This window comes from Mustela lutreola, chromosome 9 (assembly GCF_030435805.1).
Source record: "Mustela lutreola isolate mMusLut2 chromosome 9, mMusLut2.pri, whole genome shotgun sequence".
NCBI classification, from domain to species: domain Eukaryota; kingdom Metazoa; phylum Chordata; class Mammalia; order Carnivora; family Mustelidae; genus Mustela; species Mustela lutreola.
The window spans coordinates 74,987,664-75,010,779 of record NC_081298.1 but is presented as its reverse complement, the minus strand read 5'-3'; the positions used below and the strand labels follow the sequence as shown (position 1 = coordinate 75,010,779).

General features: G+C 37.5%; 1 protein-coding gene across 21 annotated transcripts in view; it reads left to right on the top strand.

The window, feature by feature from the left end:
- NRXN1 (neurexin 1) overlaps window positions 1-23,116 on the top strand; it is a 1,178,968-nt gene that overhangs the window by 443,594 nt on the left and 712,258 nt on the right. For 14 of the 21 annotated variants that reach the window (XM_059134785.1, XM_059134801.1, XM_059134774.1 and 11 more), the window contains 3 exons: window positions 8,641-8,942; window positions 11,072-11,095; window positions 12,193-12,354. In XM_059134785.1, the coding sequence (XP_058990768.1) occupies window positions 8,641-8,942; window positions 11,072-11,095; window positions 12,193-12,354 (488 nt within the window). The remainder of the gene's footprint in view (window positions 1-8,640; window positions 8,943-11,071; window positions 11,096-12,192; window positions 12,355-23,116) is intronic. The other 7 variants (XM_059134792.1, XM_059134791.1, XM_059134790.1 and 4 more) reach the window with 1 other exon arrangement.

The window sequence follows — 23,116 nt, the reverse complement described above, 5'->3', positions numbered from 1 at the left end:
TGGGATTGTGCATATGAAAAGCAAGACAATCAAAAACAATAATGTAGGAAATGTTTTGGCATGCATAAAAAGCCTCATCTAAGTGGGATCAGGGTGACTTCTCTCTGCCCAAATGCATCTTTGTCCTTAAGAAGTAGGGTCATTCCCTTACAGGTCCTTCACTTAGTAGAAAAGCTCATTGAACTTGATAGATGTGGAAACATAGGGCCAAATTAATGAGATTTTTGCCCCATGCATAGGCTGTGCGAAGGTGCTCTATCCTGAGAATCAATTTCTCTGTGAACTTGGAAGTCATTTCAACTCTCTTTGTCTAACATTCTTGTCTATAAAGTAGAAATTCTTGGTGTTGAAATCAATCCATTTGTACAGTTTAACCTTCAAAGATTGAAAACCTTATGTCATACCCAGTTAAGTGGTTGTTATGTTTAAGTCATGCAAATGGTATCAAAAGAAAGCCAGAGTAGCAGTACTTATATTGGACAAAACAGTCTTTAAAACAAAGACTGTAACAGACAAGAAAGGATGCTACTTAATAATAAAGGGGACAATATCAAGAAGATATAACAATTTTAAATATTTATGCACCCAACATAGGAGTATCCAAATACATAAAACAGTTAATAACAAGCACAAAGGAACTAATCAGTAATAATACTATAATAGTAGGGAACTTTAACATACCACTTACATCAATGGACAGATCATCTATTCAGAACATCAACAAGGAAACAATTGTTCTGAATGAGACACTGTAACAGATGGATTTAACAGATATATTTAGAACATTCCATCCTAAACATCAGAGTACATATTCTTTTCAAGTGCACATGGAACATTTTCCAGAATAAATCATATGTTAGCCCACAAAATAAACTTCAACAAATTCAAGAAGATCATACTCATACCATGCATCTTTTCTGACTACAATACTATAAACTAGAAGTTAACCATAAGAAAAAAATTTGGAAAGACCACAAATACATGAAGGTTACATAATATGCTACTAAACAATGAATTAGTCAACCACAACATCAAAGAAGAAATTTAAAAATTACATGGAAACAAATGAAAATGAAGCCACAATAGTCCAAAAACTTTGGGTTGCAGCAAAAGCAGTTTTAAGAGGGAAGTTTATAGCAATAGAAGCTACCTTAAGAAGCAAAACAAATAAACAAACAAACAAAACAACCTCAAGCAGTCTTACCTTACACTTAAAGGAACTAGAAAAAGAACAACAAACAAAACCTAAAACCAGCAGAAGGAGAGAAATAATAAATATTAAACAGAAATAAAGGATATAGAAATTTTAAAATGATAGAACAGATCAAAGAAACCAAAAGCAGTTTCTTTGAAAAAAATCGTTAAAATTGATAAACCTTAGCCACACTTATCAAGAAAAAAAGTGAAAGAACTCAAATAAAATCACAAGTGAGAGAGGAGAAAAAACACCATACACCACAGAAAAACAAAGGATTACATGACAATATTGCATGCCAACAAATTAGACAACCAAGAAGAAATAGATAAATTTCTAGAAACTTATGAAGTACCAAAACTGAAACAGGAGGAAATAGAAAATCTGAACAGACCAATTACTAGTAACACAGTTGAATCAGTAATCAAACTCCCAACAAACTGAAGTCCATGACCAGATGACTTCACAGGTGAATTTTACCAAACATTTAAAGAAGAGTTAATACCTATTCTTCTCAAACTAATCCAAAAAAGTTATTCTATGAAAGTTAGCATTACCTTGATACTAAAACAAGACACCGCTAAAAAAGAGAACTATAGGTCAATATCCCCTGATGAGCAGAGATTGAAAAATTCTCGATAAAATACTAGAAAATCTAATTCAACAATACATTTTAAGAAATTATTTACCACAATTAAGTGAGATATACTTCCAGGATGCAAGAATGGTCCAACATTTGCAAATCAATCAATGTGTTACATCACATCAGTAAGAGAAAGAATAAGAAAGAACCACATGATCATTTCAATTGACACAGAAAAAGCATTTGATAAAGTTCAACATTGTTTTGTGATGAAAATTCTCAACAAAATAGAGTTAGAGGGAACATACCTCAACATAATAAAGATCTATGAAAACTCAGAGCTAACATCATCCTTAATTGGGAAAAACTGAGAGCTTTTCTCCTAAGTTCAGGAACGTGACAGGGATGTACACTCCCACCACTTATATTGAACATAGTTGTTGAAGTAGCTGTATCAGACAACAAAAATAAATAAAAGAAATCCAGATCAGTAAGGAAGAAGTAAAATGTCACTACTTCCAGATGACTTGATGCTGTATAAGAACAGCAGAAAGACTCCACCAAAACATTGCTAGAACTGATTTTAGTAAAATTACAGGATATGTCAACATACATACATACATACATACATACGACATATGTTGCATTTCTATACACCAATGATAAAATAATAAAAAGAGAAATTAAGTAAACAATTCCATTTACAATTACACCCCAAAAAATAAGTTATCTTGGACTAAACCTAACAAAAGAGGTGAAAGACCTCTACTCTGAAAATGACAAAATACTGTTAAAAGAAACTGAACATGACACAAAGAAGTGGAAAGACATTCCATGCTCATGGATCAGTAGAATAAATACTGTTAAAATATCTATACTACCCAAAGCAATCTACTCATTTAATGTAATCCCTGTCAAAATAGCAACAGTAGAGATTAGTTTTTCTTGTTTTTAAAAATTTTATATAATGGGAATCATAAGACATACTCTTTTAAGTCTAGCCATCTTTTTTTCTCTTTCCATCCTTCCTTCCTTTCTTCCTTCCTTCCTTCCTTCTTTCTTTCAGAGAGAGATGTGGTGAGGGCCAAGGGGGAAAGAACAGAGAATCTCAAGCAGGCCCCATGCCCAGTGTGGAGCCCAACATGGGGCTGGATCTCACAAACCCAAGATCATGACCTGAGCAGAAATCAAGAGTCAGATGTTCAACTGACTGAGCCACGCAGGCACTTGGCATTTTTCTTTTTTACTTAACCTTATTATTGTGAGATTTATCTATATTTTTGTTTGTAGGTTGAAGATCATGTATTTCCATTACTGTTCCTTTATGTAACTATAACTCAAATTATCCATTCGATAGATTGACATTTTGGTAGTGTTCGGCTTGAGGTTATTTTGCAGTCCTGCTACAAACGTGCCGGTATGTTATTCTGATCATCTTTGTTTGAATTTTTGTTGGATGTGTACTTACAAGTGGAATTACTGGAAGATAGAGTATGCAGAGATCCAGCTTTAAAAGATGTTGCCAAACAGTTTAAAAGTAGTTCCCATCAGTAATAATACGAGAGTTCTAGTTGTTCTATGTCTTCACCAACACTTGATATAATTTGTCTTTGTCATTTTATTCATCATAGTGGAATGTACTGATATTTTACTGTGGTTTTAAGTTGATTTCTCTGAAGACAAAGCTGAATATCTTTTCATATGGATATCCTGTTATCATGGAGAGTTTGTTTATGGTTTGCCTGTTTTTTTCTGATTTGTCTAGTTCTTTTCTTATTGGTTTGTATAAGTTCTTTACATACCCTGGACATAATTATTTCTTGCTATATGTATTTCTGTAAATCCAATTTCTTTCTCTCTCTCTTTCATTCTTTCATAAATTACTGCCTGGGTTTTCTTCTAGGACTTTCATGGTTTCAGGTCTTATATTTAAGTCTTTAATCCATTTTGAGTTTATTTTTGTGTATGATATAAGAAAGTGGTCTGGTTTCATTCTTTAGCATGTCCAGTTTTCTCATCATCATTTGTTGAAGACACTTTGTTCCCATTGTATATTCTTGCTTCCATTGTAATAGATTAATTGATCATATACACATAATTTATTTCTGGGCTTTCTATCCTGTTCTGTTGATCTGTGTGTCTACTTTTCTGCCAGTACCATATTGTTTTGATTATTACAGCTTTGTAGTATATCTTGAAATCTGGGATTGTTACCTCCAGCTTTGTTCTTCTTTCTCAAGATTGCTTTGGCTATTTGGATCTTTTGTGGGTCCATATAAATTTTAATTTTGTAAAAAATGTTGGTATTTCATTTCTTTGTGAGGTTTATTATTTTAGTACATACTGGAAATGCACAAAATATTCAGTACTTGTATTTTAAAATGGAAAGAGACCCACTCTTTACATTTTCAACAGGAAAGCATAAATAATTACTTACTATGCTGCTTCTTACTTACATATGACATAGCACAAAACTTAATGACAAAGATTATACAGCAACAGGCAAAGAGTTGGAGGAAGTATAATCCTCTTGTCTTGTAAAAAATAGAATGATTTATGCATTTTTATATAGAGTACATATTCTTTCATTTAAAAAAATAGCAAAAATATTTTTCCTGTTTATATTCATGTCTCATTTATGGCTTTTAGAGGTAATGATATGTCCTACATTGAATTTTTCCAAGACTTATGTGGTTGCCTTTAATGCAATTTGAATTACCTAATTTTTTAAATTAAACAATACAAAATGAGTGATATTTTCATTTTTAAGTAATAGAAACATCGTGGTGTTAAATGTCATCAACACACATATAACTTCAAAGGTTGCCGTCTACTGAATTGCAAACTCTTTTTGCTGTTTTTCCTTTTGGGTTTGCCACATTATCTGGCAAAGGAATCCTTTGTCAAGATGCATTGTGAATTATGCTAATTTTAAATGACATTAGGTCATTTGGATAAAATGCTACAGCTTTTTAAATAAACCAAACCTCTTTACATCATCCCCAAACTTTGTTATTCTGTTATTGAGTTATTTGAGGGTGGTCAGAGGCTTGGTGCTTGGATGGCTCAGATGGTTAAGTGTCTGCCTTGAGCTAGGGTCATGAGCCTGGGGTCCTGGGATCGAGTCCTGCATCAGGCTCCCTGATCGGCAGGGAGCCTGCTTCCCCCCTCCCGCTCCCCTGCTCCCCCTGCTTGTGCTCTTTCACTCTCTCTCTCTCTCTCAAATAACTAAATGAAATCTTTAAAAAAATAAAAATAAAGATAGTCAGAGGCTGACTTCTTGTCTGCTTCTGTTCCTGGCACACTTTCTGAACTTGATAGTCATTTAAACTTAATGGGTCTGAAATTTTTTTTCTCCGAATTTGAATTTAAATTACAGGTAGTTAACATACAGTGCAATATTAGCTTCAGATGTAGAATTAAGTGATTCATCACTTACATACAACACCTGGTGTTTATCACAAGTGCCCTCCTTAACATACACCACCCATTTAACCCATGCCACCACCCCTGTAACATCAGTTTATTCTCTATAGTTAAGAGTCTTGTTTCTTGGCTCACTTTCTTAATAACGTAAATTAAAGGGTTAGGCCAGAGAAGGGTCTCCAAAACTCTCTGTGGCTTAGAGACCTATTCTAAGTACTCAGTGGGGATGAAAATTCTGCAAATATCATCATCTAGCTGCCTAGATGGGTCAGCTAGTTAAGCATCTCCCTTTGGCTCAGGTCATGATCCCAGGGTCCCTGGATCAAGCCCCACATTGGGCTTCCTGCTCAGCGGGGAGTCTGCTCCTCCCTCTTCCGTCACTCCATTTGTGCTCTCTCTCTCTCTCAGATAAGTAAAATCTTTAAAAACTTATTTTCTTCCAATTTTTTATATAGATTATTTCTCTCTTTGTGATATTATTTATGAACAGGTGTTTCCAATTTTAATGTGGGTGAATGTATTGATATTTTTTTTTTAATTTTTTATTTTATTAGTACCTTTTATGCCTATTTAATAAATCATTCCATAATCCAGTATCTTACTTTGTCTTACAAAAATTTTACAGATTTACCTCAGAAATTTATATCCTTGGTGCATGAGGAATTGATTTTTATAGATGATGTAGAGATCCAATTTTCCTTTATTCATATAGATAACCAGTTGTCCCAGCACCATTTATCGACAAATCTATACTCTGCTCACTTAACTGCAATGCCTGACTTGATAGAAATCGTTTTCGTATAGGCTTAGGATTATTTTTAGTTTCATTATTTTTATCCCTCCTTTTTAAATTTATCCAGTGTATAAATCTTCATTACCATCATTTTCTAATAAATGGGCACCTTTATACAAGAAAGTTCCTTCATCTTCTTTCTCTGGCATAGCTTGGCTATTTTGGGCTCTTTGTTTTCCCAAAGAATTCATGGAATCAGCTCTTCACATTCATTTTAAAATTTCATTTAGAGGGGTGCCTGGGTGGCTCAGTGGGCTAAGCCTCTGCCTTTGGCTCAGGTCATGGTCCCAGGATCCTGAGATCGAGCCCCACATCGGGCTCTCCGCTTGGCGGGGAGCCTGCTTCCTCCTCTCTCTCTCTGCCTGCCTCTCTGCCTACTTGTGATCTCTCTATCAAATAAATGAATAAAATCTTCAAAAAAATTTTTTTTCATTTAGATTTCTAATGGAATTTCATCAAATCTATAGATCTGTTTATATATGTTTAAAACACTGTCCCAGTACATAGAACCCTGCACTCTTTCTGAAATATCTTATTAAACCCAATACTTTTCTGAAGATTATTTTGGTCTTTTAATTCACACAATAATATTTACTAATATGATTTTGTCACTTATAATCTTTATAATGCTCATATATTTTTCCTATTTTCCTATATTACCTACGGCTTCAAGGACAGTATGTTGATAGTAGGTGTCCTTGTTCTGATCTTAAAGATAATATTCTAGATTTCACAATAAAGTTGATATATGCCATTTGTTTTAGATTATTTATCACATTTATTACATTAGACAGGCAAGAAGGAAAACATCTACCACTCCTAATGCCTACCAACTTTGCCAGATATCCATACATGCATTATCTCATTTTATCTGGGAAGACTGGTATAACAAACTATTTTCAGAAACTGAGATTTGAAAAGATGCATAATTGCCTCCCAGTGCAGTTAGCAAGTAGCCAAACTAGTATCTAATTTCATATTTCGATCTATTTTCTTTCCCCCTCATAAATATATTTAGAAATATTTAATTGTGCTAACTCCCAATATCAGGCCACTTGCCATATTGAACTGACCAGGGAAGTAGATACCTCGACTGTCATCTTTCAGAGACAGGAATGGAATCAGGTTTGGCCACTTCATTATCCCTAAAGACTAGTACTGGGCTTAACACTTGGGAGGTACTCAATCAATATTTTGACTGTATGAATGGGAAGGGCCCTCTAGTTTGGCTTGTATTGTCCTTGCTATGATTCTGCCTCAGAATGTGATGGATTTGGCTTGACCAGTAGTCATCACTAATAACTTACTGGTAGGCAGTGACTTTTCTCAGGCTCACACCATTGTGAAAGTCTCTAGGTGCTCACTGTTTAACTTCGTGCCATGACTTGCCTACTTCTAGCCACTTGTGGCACCGTCTGCATCCAGAGTCAGGTCATCTGGTACTGGTGATCTGAAACCTCAATTTGAGCTCGGATTCAAGGACATGAGTAATTTTACAACCAAATGAAACAGGCCTGAGGTAAAAACCTTTTGCCAAGGGTAAGCCCCTTTTTGGCATGAGCCCTCCTGTGGACATGGTGGAGATGCTATATTCCCAGTAAAACAGATTAAGATTCCCCAGTATCATTTAAAATTCTATTTATATAGTTTATCAGAAGCTGATTCTAGACCATACTGTTTCATTTTTCTTGGCACAATACTATCATTGCCTAGGAAATTGAGGAAACTTTTGGCTTAGACTCTTCCTTTGGTTAAACTCAATCAGTGGGAGAGGATTGCTCTTTCCAAATACCCACATTTTGGGTTGATCTGTCTGACATCTTGTGGGATCCACATTGTTGCTCGTAAATATGGTAAAGACAGATATATAGAAAATGTTGAGGCTTCATTTACATGCTATTCCCATGATGATGTGCTGGAATTTTTACCAGTCTCATAAAAGCCAACCCTACCATCTGCTTGGTGAGATCAGGGAATGAATCAACAATCCAGCAGGCTCCATTAAGCTCTCTATCACTGCTCCCTCCATCCAGGGAGAGAACAAACCAAAAAGAAAAAAAAAAAATGCACATGCTCTGTAGGAGATCTATTTACTCTCAGACCGAATTCTATTTTTTTTTTTTTTTTTTGCTTTCCCCTTACCAGATAATTTGTTATGGTTTCTCAGTGATGAAAATATTTGTCTCTTCGCTGAGAAGATCTTTGAATATAAATGTCTCACTGAAAATTAAAATAACGCCTCAGTTGGATGGAGAGAATGTTGCAAACACATTGGAACCCATTGTTGCCAGCAGAGTAGAACCATCCAATATGCATTTATGGTACCTGATTCATGCCCTGGAGATATCACAGAGCTGCTTTCTCAGATCAGAGCTCTTGCAGTGATACTTAAAAATTAATTGAATTTTCAAGAATGTCAGCTTTAGCTATTGCAGTTGATGGCCCACTAGCTGAGGAGGTTTATTAAAAAAATATATACTGCCACCTACAGTACCATTTGATTTTGTTTGATGGGGCTCTTGTAATGCATGTTAACTAAACAGAGTTAATTTGGGGGGATGATTAATTTTGTTTCTGTTAAGGTCTGCTGATCTATGTAGTATATTTCTTTACTTACGCACGTATGTATCTATTTCCCCCTAGGAAAAGAAGAATATATTGCCACTTTCAAGGGATCTGAATACTTCTGCTACGACTTGTCTCAAAACCCCATTCAAAGCAGCAGCGATGAAATAACGCTGTCCTTTAAAACTCTTCAGAGGAATGGACTGATGCTTCACACTGGGAAATCGGCTGATTATGTCAATCTTGCCCTGAAAAATGGAGCTGTTTCTCTGGTCATTAATTTGGGATCAGGGGCCTTTGAAGCACTAGTGGAGCCCGTGAATGGAAAGTTTAATGATAATGCCTGGCATGATGTGAAAGTCACCAGGAATCTGCGTCAGGTAACAGCGCAGCGGATAAGAGAGTTTCTGGCTTTGTTTCTCACTGCAGCTGTGTGTGTGGTACTTGAAACCCCTAACAACATGATATAGGGCTCCTCAGAGTCGCTTACAAATTAGCTTTTTCTTCTTCTAAGATGAATCTTCCTGCCATACTTGAGCAGGGGCATATCTAGAAAGTTCTGGGGGCCCAAAGTCTATTTTGATACAGCGACATATGACAATTTCCCAGAGGGCTGCAAGGATATCCCTGCGACCTGCCCTTCCTGTGATGTGTGTGATTTTGTTGTGTTTTGTTTTTTTTAATTATTATTTTCTGTTTGTTTGATTTTAAATTATGGTTTTCATGGTGATCATTTGGAAGCATGCACATTGGGGTCATTAAATCACAGTTCCTTTTTTGTAGTAAAAAAATCAGTGTGTTTGTGATTTGGGATTGTATCAATCCCTGCTCCCTCTCCACTCCCACCTCTGAAATAGGGACAAGAAAAGCCCCTGAGGCAGAAAGAATGACTTTGGGGGCCTATACATCTCCTGAAGAGTCTGTTTACGAAGACTTTCTTTTTTTATTTTTAACACAGATAATTTAAATCCCAAATGACTCTGGAGAGACCAGTTCATCTTCTAGGTGCCCATTTCTACTTGGTTGCATTAAAAAAAAAAAAAAAATTCTTGCAAGAGTCTACATACTAGGAAAATATCAGTTCTTTAGTAAATCTATGAGTCCACATATACTGTATGTTTTTAACTGAGGCATATTATTACAGTATATCTATATATCTATATATACAGATGGAAGTGAATAGATTGTCCTTTTATATTGAACAATATACGTTTTGGTTATTATTTGAAATTTTATATTATAATGTGTCATTTTGTTAAGTGTTGACAGTGACTAATTTTTCTGCAGTACATGCTGATCTCAAACTAATATCCTTAACATATTTGTTGTTTCTCTGAACAGTTGCAGAATGACCGGATTGTCTCTGGTTTTCCTTTACTAAAACAGCCTTCTCTTTCTGAGCTGTTAACCATCTAACCTTTTCTTTCCCACTTCTGAAAGGCTTAAACTATCCAAACTTGAGACAAAAAAAGAATTTTCGGAGTACAGCCTAGCTAAGGCAGTCTAGCTAAAGCAGACAAGTAAAACTGAAGGATTCTTAGACCCTCAAAGACTTTTCAGAGGCCTTCTTGGCATGGGAGGGACACTGCATGCTTCACGCCTGCCCTGGGAGGGAGTCACCGCCCCTCCCCCCACCTCCTCAGTGCAGCAGGGGACCACGGATTTCCTATAAGTCTGTCTCTTTGGTTTTCCTTTTTTAATTTTTTTCTCTCAGATTCTCACCAAGAGACCGGAGGCTCATTTGAGAGAAGCACAGAAGGAGGGGTGGGGCTTGAGGAGCCCACTTTCTAGATTTGCCTTTGCTCAGGTTACAAACCAAACTGCGAATTGATAGCTCAAAGGAAACTGTGGTTATACAGCTGGGGTGCATGTGTGGCAGGACAGATTAAAAAAAAAAAATCCATTCTACTCATTCTATGTGTCAGGATCTTTGCTTTGTTTCATTGCAGTAAACTGTGACCCTAAAGTCCATCAATATGACCGAAGGAAGTTTTGGAGTTGAGAAGGAGTCCTTGTGTGCTGTAAAATTGAGTAGTAGGGCATTGCCAACCGATTCCTATGAATTTGCTGGGGCTGGGGAGGGCCAGGGTGGGGGAGGGGTCATTTCCGGGCATAGGGCGGCAGTGGTCAGCTGATGAGCTTTAGGTCTTTGAATCCCTTAAAGACTTTTTAAATGACTGTCAAGATGTGCTCAGGGAGGCAAAGGGAACGTTGCCATATGTCTGTTTCTATCTAGTAGCAAGTGATGAACAATACTGGCAGGAAAAATATTACCTCTGTGGGAGGCCTATTTGTTAGTCTGCTTTTTTCTTGTAAAATTTTTTTGCCCTTTTTCTATGTTACTAACATGCTTAATAACTAACATGTCATTCATGGAATGTTTCATTCTACTAACCGTTACCTGAATCAAAAAATGTACTAACATGGTAGAGACCATCATATTTTTTAAGTAACGATCGTTATTCTGTTCACAGTTTTTAATTTCCTTTCTCCCCCCTTCTCCACAAAGCACTCAGGCATTGGACACGCTATGGTAAACAAACTACATTGTTCGGTAGATATCATTCTAATTGTTTCTTATTTTGGGTTTGCCGTGTGTTTTCTTTCTTTCTTTTAACTGTAGACATCATTAACAAAAGAGGAACTGCGGTTGGTACTCTTCTGCTTACTTTGACCTCCTTCTTTTCATCTGTTGTTGACCTTCTTATTTTTTACCTGTTCCTGTCAACTTCTGTTTTCCAACTCACCTGTAGGGGCATCGTTAACGTTTCGAACGTTTTGCATCCAGCTGTGGTTAACACGGGATAAGACAAAATGGTGGCTGGCCCGAGTGACGCAAGCTCAGCCAGTCTCTAACCATTCATGATGCATGGCATGCACACCTGGTTGGGGAATGTCGGAGATGCCACACCCACTCATCCTTACGTCATCACAAAGCAGTTTTTTTTTTCTTTTCTTTTCTTTTTCTGTTTTTCTTTTTTTTTTTTTTCCCCCTTTGGTTCTCCCCGTTTTCTTTCCTTTCCTTTCTGAACTGTACTGTCCCTCCTGCATGTGCACATCCGCGTGTGCTGCTTCCACGGGTTGTTTTGCCTTTCCTCCCCTCTGGCATGGACTTAGGCACTTGCATGCTGAACAACTGCTGCTCAATAGTGCAAATAGTGACGTTGCTGGAAATAGCTTGCGCCTTTTATGTTAACAAGGTGCACGTTGTGATTAGTTAATAACAGACGACTAAACTTTACTAATATGTACACCAGCAAAACTAACCTAGGAAGCATTTTACTAACACCATTTTTGTGTCTGCTGAATAACTTTTGAGTTGCAGTAGGGATGATGCTGACACTAGTTCAATAATCAGTTAACTCTCTAACTAGTTTAGATCGTTTAGGGCTAGTTGAATAGAATCCAAGAATAAACTTCAAACAGACATGAAAATGGGTTCCGCCATAGGTCTAAAGATAAAAACCAAACAGAAAAAAAAAAAAAAAGCAAAAAAAAAAAAAAAAACCAAAAAACAAAAACAAAATGAAAAAAAAATAAAACAAAACAAAACACAAAACAGGCATATCCCAGGATTACAGTATCTAGGTCTGAGTATAGCGTGTCCTTTCCCTGTGCTTTGTTATCTAGGTGACAATATCAGTGGATGGGATTCTTACCACAACGGGCTACACGCAAGAAGATTATACCATGCTGGGGTCTGATGACTTTTTCTATGTTGGAGGCAGTCCCAGCACAGCAGACCTTCCAGGGTCACCAGTCAGTAACAACTTTATGGGCTGTCTCAAAGAGGTAAATATCACTGTCACCAGAATCATTCCTAATCCATGATCCCATCATTTCAGATCCGGACTGAGAGCACCTTTGCTGAAGACCCAGTGTTTGCGGAGTCAAAGGGCACAACCTTAAATTCAGTATTCTGCTGTTGATGGTATAGGGTTGGGGGAGGGAGGAAGCTCATGGGACATGATGAAGGAAAGAACTGCCTCTTCTTTCATAGTCTGTAAGTAAGTCACAGTTGAGTTCTGCATGGGAAGTTGTGTACTAGCTATAAAGGAAAGTGAAACAAAGAAAGGCAGGAGCTAGAGTTAAGTTCAATACCTTGCTCATTTTTACTTAAGTGTCTTAGATGTTTTTAATACAGTGGTGTCTTGTTTGATTATTACAAGAAAAAAGAAGAAAAAAATTAGGAAACAAGAGAGAGGTTACATCAAACAAAAACAAAATGAGCCTGTGTGATGAAATAATTTTGTTCTTATGTTTGAAAAATGTCCCAAAGGAAGTGAAGCTGTTTCATTTAAGATCTGATGAGCACACTTGATATTTATCTGAACAAAGCTATCAGGCTAAAAGATATCAGTAATTTCATCCCTCGTACTCAGCTGTCCTTATCTGTTATAACTCTTGATAAAATTAGAACTTGTCAGGGTATGGGGAAAAAAGATTGGGAAGTCCTTGAATTTCAACTTATATTAATTAATTAATTAATTTATTTTTTTTGGCCATGAATCCTGCCTGTTTTCAGTCAGGTAGAACTTAGTTTCTTTTGGCTGCTAGAACCAGAGATTTCTCTTGTATTGTATGGCTGCCGTTTAATGGTGTAAACCTCCAAAATGTAAAGTGTAATCAGTCAATTTATGAGTGATTATTCATGGTTGCTATTGGTAAGCAGTTACATACTTTGGTTTATTCTGAAGAAAATCCTCCAGTCATATAAACTTGATTCAGGTAAGCATCAGTGAAAAACAGCCACTGCTTACCATACTCTTACCTCCCCTCCATGTATGGGAACATACTGTATGGGCTAGTAGTGGCTTGATATAGAAAAATCCTAAGAAGAATTTGAAAATGCTCATTTTAACAAAGACAAGGAGATGCAGTTCTGAAAAGTTGAATTTAACCATACTTTGTTGGGGGAGGGGTCAACAGCCTCCCACTTTCACCCTTTATAAATATGTAGTATGACCCAAGATTATGCTAAGTTCTGTGGGTATAATAAAATAATTATTATTTTCATTATCATGATAATAGCACTGGCATTTTTTGAACTCTTATTTTGTGCTGGATGTTGTCCTAAGAGCTTACAGGGATCTCCTCAATATAGGTAGTCATTTTATCATTTGCATTTTTCAAGGGATGTATCAGGTTTTGGAGCAGGTAAGTTTCTTGATCAAGTCTCATAGCTAACAACTATCAAGGCATAGAGCTTAATCAAATGAGTCCAATGTCAGAGTCTGTTGTGCTCTTAACTACCATAATATACAGTGTCCCAGCAGACACCTTTGTTTTGGTCCCTGCCATGGAATATTGTGCAAACTCTCAAGCTGCTTACAAACTGAAATGGCTCTTAGAAATGTGTAATGGACTGTGAGGGATGAGGTATTAAGTTGTGTGGCAGAGTTATATCCTTTGGAGTCGGAGAGAATGAAATGAGTGAGAAATTTAGTAGACACAGAAGATACACAGAAGAGTAAAAATGTGAGAATCTTGATGGATGGCTATGGTTTGGATAGGCAGGGGAGAGATTAGGGAGAAACATGGTAAAAATAAACAAAAACCAAAAACCCAGAAACCAGACCTTATGATAAGATGCCTACGATCCCCTTCCGGGAAAGGGAATTGTGAAGGGGGGTGGGGGCACAGAAACCACACTGCCACTCACCCACCCCCCCTGTTTCCTCACTTTCACTGTGAACAGGACAGCCTACAGTTAGCTCCTAGGCCCAGCTTCATCTGTGGCAAGTCAGTCCAGCTGTGGCCTAGGGAAAGGAAAGGGGATCTAAGAATCTTTAGCAGAAACATGATGGTAGCTAAAGAGCTCTTTTGGCTATCCAGTAAAAACATGAGATTTTCTGCTGTGAACACCCTCAGCTGAACCTTGTCGTTTTCCGATAGTTCAGTGTGGCAGGATGACTTTTTGAGTGTAGGAAGCCTCAGTGGATTGCCGTGATCTGAAATGAGAGTGTCAGATTAAACTGTGTGTCAAATTAATGTTGTAACGTTCAAATGTTAATGAGTGGTAGATAGATTTTAGAACTCATCTATTTTTATTTGGTTTTTGAATCGCAAAAATCACTATAGCACAGACAAGCCAAGTAGTCTTCCATGTGACATTCAATTTACCCCTACTGAGCCCATACAATGCAGGTTCACTCTGGTCATTATCTTTACAGGTTTTGGATTGATACCGCTCCTCTCTGTTCCTCTTTATTGATTGGGCACCTCCCTTGTGTCTCTTGCACAGCCTGGGGGATGTGTGGGTCAAGTGCTGCCAGGTTTGGGGGGTTTTGTTTTTTGTTTTTATTTTTTAATTGTTGTTTGTTTTGTTGTTTGTTTGTTTTGGTTTTTGGGTTCTTGTTTTTTGGTTTTTGGTGGTTTTTTGTTTTGTTTTGTTTTGTTTTGTTTGAGGTGTTATCTCCCTCACTTTATTCCTTCCTGACACAGTAGAGGGTAGAAAGGTACAGGGATAATCAGCCTATAAATCAGAACATACCTTATTTGGAGGGTTTTGGGATGGGTCATAGTTTTTGTCCATGTCTGAATTACTGTTTATTTAGAACGTCCTGCTCTTCTTACTTCTGAAACAACATTGTGACACGGTATCATAGATTTGGAGTTAAATCACTTTGTTTTAGGTAGATGAGTTCTGTAGAGTTACTGAAAAGAGAAGAACATGCCCATCTTCCTTCTCATCTCATCTCTTAACACTAAGTCCATGTAAGCCTTCCTTAAGCTTATATAAGCTTTCTGCCCTGGAGCACATTGCATGTCTAAAACCTTAATTATGGTTTCATTTACGGCTCATAACAATTTGTTTTTCAATCTTTTATGTAATCCTTTTTAGGATGACCAGTCCTGGGGGGAGATGCTAGTAACACCATGTCTGAAATTATAGAAGAAATTTTAGGGTGTTAGATTAAGAAGGATCCTGGAAATCATTCTCTAAATCCAGTATCCTTATTTTGGAAATGGAGAAACAGACCTAGAGAAGTTAGCTGACCTATCCAAGAGCAATGAAAGGGTAACAGAAATAGTGCATACAATACTGTCAGAGAAAATAGAATTTTTGAATGACTGTCTATGTTCTATTGTAAACCATAGCCTCAAGACAAAAGTAAAGATGGCTTACCATTCTCACTAATTCTCACCTTCATTCTTTAAGAATTAAAGTATAGGGACGCCTGGGTGGCTCAGTCAGTTGAGTGTCTAACTCTTGATTTCAGCTCAGGTCATGATCTCAGGGTCGTGAGATGGAGCCCCATCCCTGCTTAGGATTTTCTCTCTCCCTCTCCCTCTGCCCCTCCCCACTCATGCTCTTTCTCAAAAAATAATTAATTAATTAATAATCAAGATTAAAGTGGAAAAAGAAGACATTACTCAACATGATGAAACAACCCCTAATCTAATGTTCATTAAAAGCAGTTAAGGCTTTCCCCATATGGTATTTGATAATGCCTATTTGAGATGAAACTTGGCTTGTATGCAGAGCAGTGAACCCTCATTAAGAAAAGTGTTATTATATTTTAAAATAAAGTAAATAAAATTTTATGTTATCTTTTATTTTATTTTTATTTAATTTCAAAATAAAGTAAAATTGGTTTAACACAATCTGAGAAAACCTAACCTCAGTTTGTTTAAAAAAAAAGAGGAAAACATGAATGGCCAGGAATTTATGATAAGACAGTTGAAGTAGGTTTTTAAAAATTATTTAAATTTTCATCAGAAATAAATCAAAAAATCTTCAGAGAAATGTTTGAGTTCACTGAAAATCACATTCAAGAATATATATTTGAGAAAAGTTAAAGGAAAAAAATTGTAAATAATAGATTACCATTATATAGGCCACATCTATGAAATTCCTAGAGGATGATAGGTCTTTAAAGACATGCTTTATAAATCCAGTTTTCACAAAAGGAATACTAATCGTGCTTTGGCAGAAACATTTGTTTATATTTGCATTTTTTATAACATTGAGTAAAAGCTGAAATATATGTTGCTTAAGAATTATTGATCAGGGGCGCCTGGGTGGCTCAGTGAGTTAAGCCACTGCCTTCGGCTCAGGTCATGATCCCAGGGTCCTGGGATCGAGCCCCGCATCGGGCTCTCTGCTCAGCAGGGAGCCTGCTTCCTCCCCTCTCTCTGCCTGCCTCTCTGCCTGCTTGTCATCTCTCTCTGTCAAATAAATAAATAAAAAATCTTAAAAAAAAAAAAGAATTATTGATCATTTTAGTTAAATATAATTTTTCTGGCAAGCAGTTTTTGAGTGACCACTGCACCAGGAAAGGGAATTGGAGGAGCGTGCAGAAAGATCAATCACATCGGTGAGGAGTGAAAGACCCGCGGATCCCCTTACCCAAGAATCCAACACTGCCACTGGATGCAATCAGCAAGAGGTTCTTTATTGTTACGCAGGCGCCTGCGGGTGGTCAGTGCGCGCCTGCGGGTGGTCAGCAGCTCCTGCTAGCTGAGCACACCTGACTGGGGTGGTGCAGGATTTTTATAGACAGGTACAAACAAGTTTTGGGTGGGGCGCAACTGATTGGTGGACAGTTTGAACTTTTGAAAAAGGCATACTTGGTGTTAGCGGATTGGCTTTGGAAGACCCCCTCGCGCGAAGAGAAAGGCGGGAAGGGGAAACAAAGAGGGGAAGTTTGACCTTATTACTCAGCAGAAAGGCATCCTGTCTACGTGACCTATGTGACCATGCAGCCCCCTTGCCTACATGACCATGCCCCTGCTATTAGGAGAGGGTATCTTGTTCAAACAGGAGTCAAGTGTCATGCCCTAAAAGCCAACAAGCGGTTAGTTATCCTATCTGTCTACTAAGGGAGGGGTCTTTCTAGGGGAGGGGTCTTTCAGGAGCTTGGAGTCTGTCTGAGGACACTTACTGCCCTGCCCATTTACTTTAAGCTACTTGGGAAAGCATTTTAATGTATAAAAGTATCACAGTTGCTTCCTGGGTGCTCATTAGGAATTTTTTTTTAATCTTCAAAAATAGATGAAAATCCCACTAATATGTGTTTCTGTCCCAATATTTTGACCATGAAGGCTTCTGTAGTAAATGACTTACAAGGAAGGGTCATGCCACTCCCCCATTTTGCATTAAATCTACTAAATTTTAGTAGAATCTAAATTTGCATTAGAATCTACTCCCCCTATTATGCATTTCTCAGTCTCTTTGTACCTCTAGAATGCTTTGAAACACCTATTTCCCTCCTGAGTGCAGATTATTTAATACAGTTTATTGGTAGGGAAATGAAAGTGAAGAGGGAGGAAAGGATTGTCTTCAATAAAACAACCTAGAATCTTTTATTTGAAGTTTGTTTTTAACCATATGTACCTGCTGGAGGTTTTACAATCAGTTATTTGAGTGGAGACACTGCCTGTGTGAGACAATTTAGAATGTCGCCACTAAGTCTTTTGGGATAAGCCTAAGGAGGGATTGTAGAAAAAAAGAAAATAGTGAAATGCTAGGGGGAATTAAATCCCTACTGAAAATTTCATCAACCTAATTAGATCAGCTCAGCCTTTAATTACACTGAGAATCTTTCAGCACTACAAATTTGGAAGATGCTACAACATGGATGAGATTCAGAAAATATCCTCTTATGTAAGCATCCCTCCCTCCACCCCGTTAAAAAAAAAAAAATAGTTGATTCTTCCATAGAATCAGTGTGGTCCCCTCTGCCATTTCCAGTGGCAGTTCTGTAATTCCCATGGGGTACCAGCATCAGCACTGAAAAAGAGGTACACAATATCCTTTGTGCAAATACCCCTTAATTCCTAGCTTTTTTCTTTTAGACAATTGTGAAGGCTTCCCAATTTAAACTCTTCTGTTGTAGAACCAGATCAGTAAGTGTGTGTCCTCAGGTGTCCTTCTGTTCTTATTTCCTTCATTGCTCAGGGAAGACTGGAGTGTCTGTCATTTACATGTAAGAACGAAGATCCATGGCAAAATTTGCATTTTAAGTTACCTTCCTGAGTTTGCCAGAGGAGGCTTTGTGACCTCTTGTAGAAATTTGACCTAGGGGGAGCTTTGGAGGGTAAGGAGGTCTTCACTCATGTCTGTAAATCATGCAGCTTGGGAAGAGCAAGGACTCGTTTAGGTGAGAGGACCTTCTCATAGGAGCTCCACAGTCTTAATGCAACACATTTCTCCTGAGGTTTTCATTTCCTCCAGAGTCTTCTGGGTTGGAGGCCCTGATACCTATATGTACCTTCTTTCTGCCTTTGCTCTCTTCCTGTGCCATCACAGCCTGTGCCTCACTAGGTAGCATTTGACAGGTTATGCTATTATTTCCCCAGGCCTCCTTCACTCTCTCAGGAAGGGAACTGCATTTTGCATTTCCTTGTCATCTCTTCCTAGACATGTCCCATTCAGATTGGAATATTTTTTTTATTCACCATATTATTAGATAACTAATAAGTAATTTGGGTAACTAATATTAGATAACCAATATAACTACTATTATTCCAATATTAGGGATAATAGCACCATAACTATTTGGTAACATGTCCTCACTTGAGCTAAGCATTTGAAGTTAGGTTCTGTAACAATCCTCGAAATAAAAGACTGCAAAACATAGGGATTCCTGCAACTCAAGGACTCACTGTTTGGCTTGGGGCTGACTTTCTAGAGGAAGAGTCTTGGCTTAGTGATGCCTAAGAGTGCTTGGTTTTGTCCAACTGGAAAGGAGGCAGGCTGGCCTGCAGTGTTCTGGGCACAGGTTCTTGTCTAGAAAGAAAATAAGTTTTCCCCATCTAATTTAAAACACAGAAGATGGCAGTTTGCCTTTAAAACTGTAACAAGAAAATGAGATCGAATTTGTGGGAATGTCAAAGAAATTGACAAATCTTTATGTGCCATTAGGCCCTGTCTAATTTCTTCAGATCTTGGAAGTACTGAATACTGAATACTGAAATGTGTTTTATCTCTTCTGCTGTAATAAAGTGTCAGCACTAAAATGCAAACAGGTCAATTACCTTTGCCTCATTTCATTTGCAGGACAGCAGATCACAGCTTTTTTTTTTTTTTTTTTTTTAAAGTCAGGAGTCTTTTTCCTTTTAAGGGTATTTTTCCAAGAACCCATGTGAAGTAAAAATACTAGTACTACTACTGATAATATCCCCCAGAGTCCTGCAAATGATGACTCTTGAGAGCTCAGCAGAACCCACGTCTCTGAGTGGTGAGGTTGAAAATGACCTTGGGGCATTATGAGTTCAGTGCTCATGACGATTAGATTGCTTTGCCTCAATGAGACTATCCAAATAAACTCTAGTGACAGAAGCTCTGTGGTATTTCTGTCTAGGATTATACTAGACACTATATAAAGGGATATTAAAAGTCAGAGCTATGAGTGAAAGGATAACATAGTTGGTATATCCCAGAGTAGTAATAATAATGTATTAATCATTTTCTATTTCTCATATAATATCTACAACATTCTGAATTTCCTAACAGGTTTATGCTAGGGGCATCAGCAGCACAGCAAAAATAATGTACTTAAAAAAAATGGAACAGTGAAATAATTTGATATTTACTATTTCAAGCTTAGCAGCAAGAGAATCTTGGAAAAAAAGAATTGTGTGTGTGTGTGTGTGTGTGAGAGAGAGAGAGAGAGAGAGAGAGAGAGAGCTTGGAGCATTTTATCTTTAGTACTGCTTTTAAATTAATCCCATAATGGGGTGCACTGCTATTCTTTTCAGTGCTCTGTATATTCAAAGGTAATACTCTGAGCATGACAATAGTTGCACATTAGTATTATTCCTACCTGACAAAGGACATGAAGACAGGAGAAGTTAGGTAACTGACCTAGGAGAAAACAATGACTTAGTAGCAGAGCTAAGTAAGATCTGAACCTGAATAATCCGACCACAGAATCCTTGCCTTTAACTGCTTCTATGTTGCTTCCTCTACTCTCTTCTCATTTCTTTTTCTCAATATTTTTATTAAAGTAAAATTAGATGAAATGATCTTTTCTTAAAGGTTTATTTCTTTGCTTTAGAGAGAGAGAGAGCAAGCAGGGGAGGGGTAGAGAGAGAATCATCAAGCTGATACCCCACTGAGCACAGAGCCTAGCAAGGAGCTTGATCCCAGGACCGTGAGATCATGACCTGAGCCAAAATCAAGAGTCAGCCACCCAACTAACTGAGCCAGATGCCCCAGATGAAATGACCTTTATAAGAAGCTTTAGGGGAAAGGAGAACAAACAAACAAAAAACACAACAACACAGCCTAGATTGCTAGGACATTGAAGATTGGTCAAAGAAGGAGGGAAAGGAGCAGGAAAAAATTTTGTGGATGCCCAGTTAGTTATGCATGAGCTTCCCATGGGATTATTTCTCCCACGGTCTTAGCTGGTACTGAGATATTATCGCCATGAGCTTCTTCTTTCCTTGAATAGCCTACATAGCTTTCCTCCTCTAAGGGGGTAAATAAGATAAGAATGCTTGTCCTAAATTTCTGTACTCTGTAGCCAACCATATAAGCAAGGATACACAGAAACCACATTTGTAAGTACTTTGTAGGCTTCTATGAAGTATTGGCTTCATACATTGCTAAGACTGTTTCCCTCTGCACATTGTAGCCTTGAGGACAAAGCAGAAAAGCAATTGGGGCAGAAACCAGGCATTTTGCCATAGATACTCTTCAAGACTGGGTTCAGGGAGTCCCATCTGCTCAGGTCCCCAAGGAAGTGGAATTCAGCTCTTCAGTTTACAAAGCATCTGGTGAGTCCTTGCCTGGAATTCAGTTTTTTGGACGTAGCAGCCTCCCTTCCAGGGGACCCACAGATTTTTATTTCCCATCAGTTTTGGCAGAAGCCCCCATAGCCTGGAACTATATCAGCAGTTGGCATAATGGATTGTAGTGCTTTCAAATATCAGGCTAGCATAACATTGTTTGGTAGGGGGTTCAATGACATTTTAATTCTGAGGACGCGATACATTTTATAGAAGATGACATTTCCTAGCCCAGCAGAAAGCAGTAATGAATAATGTCTAAGACTGAACATCTCCTCTTAATTTCAACACCCACTAGAATATCTTGTTTAAATTGTTCCATTTGCTTACACATTAACACTTGCATGGGTGCATTCAATGAGTCAACATTACTTAATACCCACTATGTGCCAAGCTCAGTACCAGACACTGGGGACACCCACTAGAGCCCCGACAAAGAAACAGGTAATTACAGGTTCTTTAAGTAAGGTATAAAAAAGTGTTCTAGAAATACAGCAGAAGCTGTAGTTCATTCTGTCGGGGGAAATCATACCACTTCAAAGAGAAGGTGACAAAGTAATCCAAGTTGTCCTGTCTGTCTCTCTTTGCTCAACTCTCTAATGGGTGTGCTATTATATGGGATTGAAACACAATTAATTTGCTCCACTCTCAGAATTGAAAAAGAATAGGAAAGACAAAGTGACTATAAAGGATTAGAAAACACATTACAAAGAAAAGTAAAAATTCCATAGAAGTGCAAGTTTGCACTTTACCAAGTTTGAGCCATATTTTAAAAATCTGAAACCCATTTAAAACAAATTGAATATTTTGGAATTTATCTGAATTTCTATTATGAAATGATATACCCTATATACTTTAGTTCAAGTGCTATGTTTGGAAGAAAATTATTCCTGTGCACAATAATTAGTCTTTTTCAAGAGAATTGTCACTTTTGAGACACATTTAAAACAAATTAATTACTTTAAAATAAAAATAATTCTGGTATCATTCAGAAACATATGATTTTAAATAATAGGAAAATGAGATTTTTGTCTTTGTTGAGTAAATATTCTCTGTACAGAGAAATTGGTGACTCTAAGGGTTCAGTTTATTTCCCTGAGTATTATATGACTATGTCCTATATACCAAGTTCCATACAATGTACCAGGATATAATTGTTTTAAAGCATGTTGTCTAATCAGGGCCTTTTTTTTTTTTTTAAGGTTTTTTGTTGTTTTTGTTTTTGTTTTTAAACAGACAGAGATCACAAGTAGGCAGAGTGGGGAGGCAGGCTCCCGGCTGAGCAGAGACCCCGATTCGGGGCTTGATTCCAGGACCCTGGGATCATGACCTGAACGGAAGGCAGAAGCTTTAACCCACTGAGCCATCCAGGTGCCCCTAATCAGGGTCTGAGTAATTGAATTGCCTTTCGAATATGAGTAGTTTTTCTGAGCCCAAGTTTGCGAATAAAATCAAATGGGGATGACAATAACCAGTTGGAGATTGGTATTACCCTTAACTAGGTGAGATGAAAGGCTTTGAAGACAGACAGATCTGGGTTCAAATTCCAACTCTCCCTAAACTTGGTCTTGTATAACCTCAGAAAAGTTACTTTTTTGTGCTGCAGTTTTCTTCTCTTTAAAGGATTAAGTGAAACTATGTAACTGAAGCACTTAGCATGGTGCCTGGTACACAATATTTCATTCATTAGTGAGTAGTAGCTATAATTATATTGCAGAAAGGACATGCAACCTATATATGCTTCATGGAGACATGACCTATGTAGGCACAACGGGCCCCACACGTATTCTTGGTTTAATATCTTCCTGTTGCC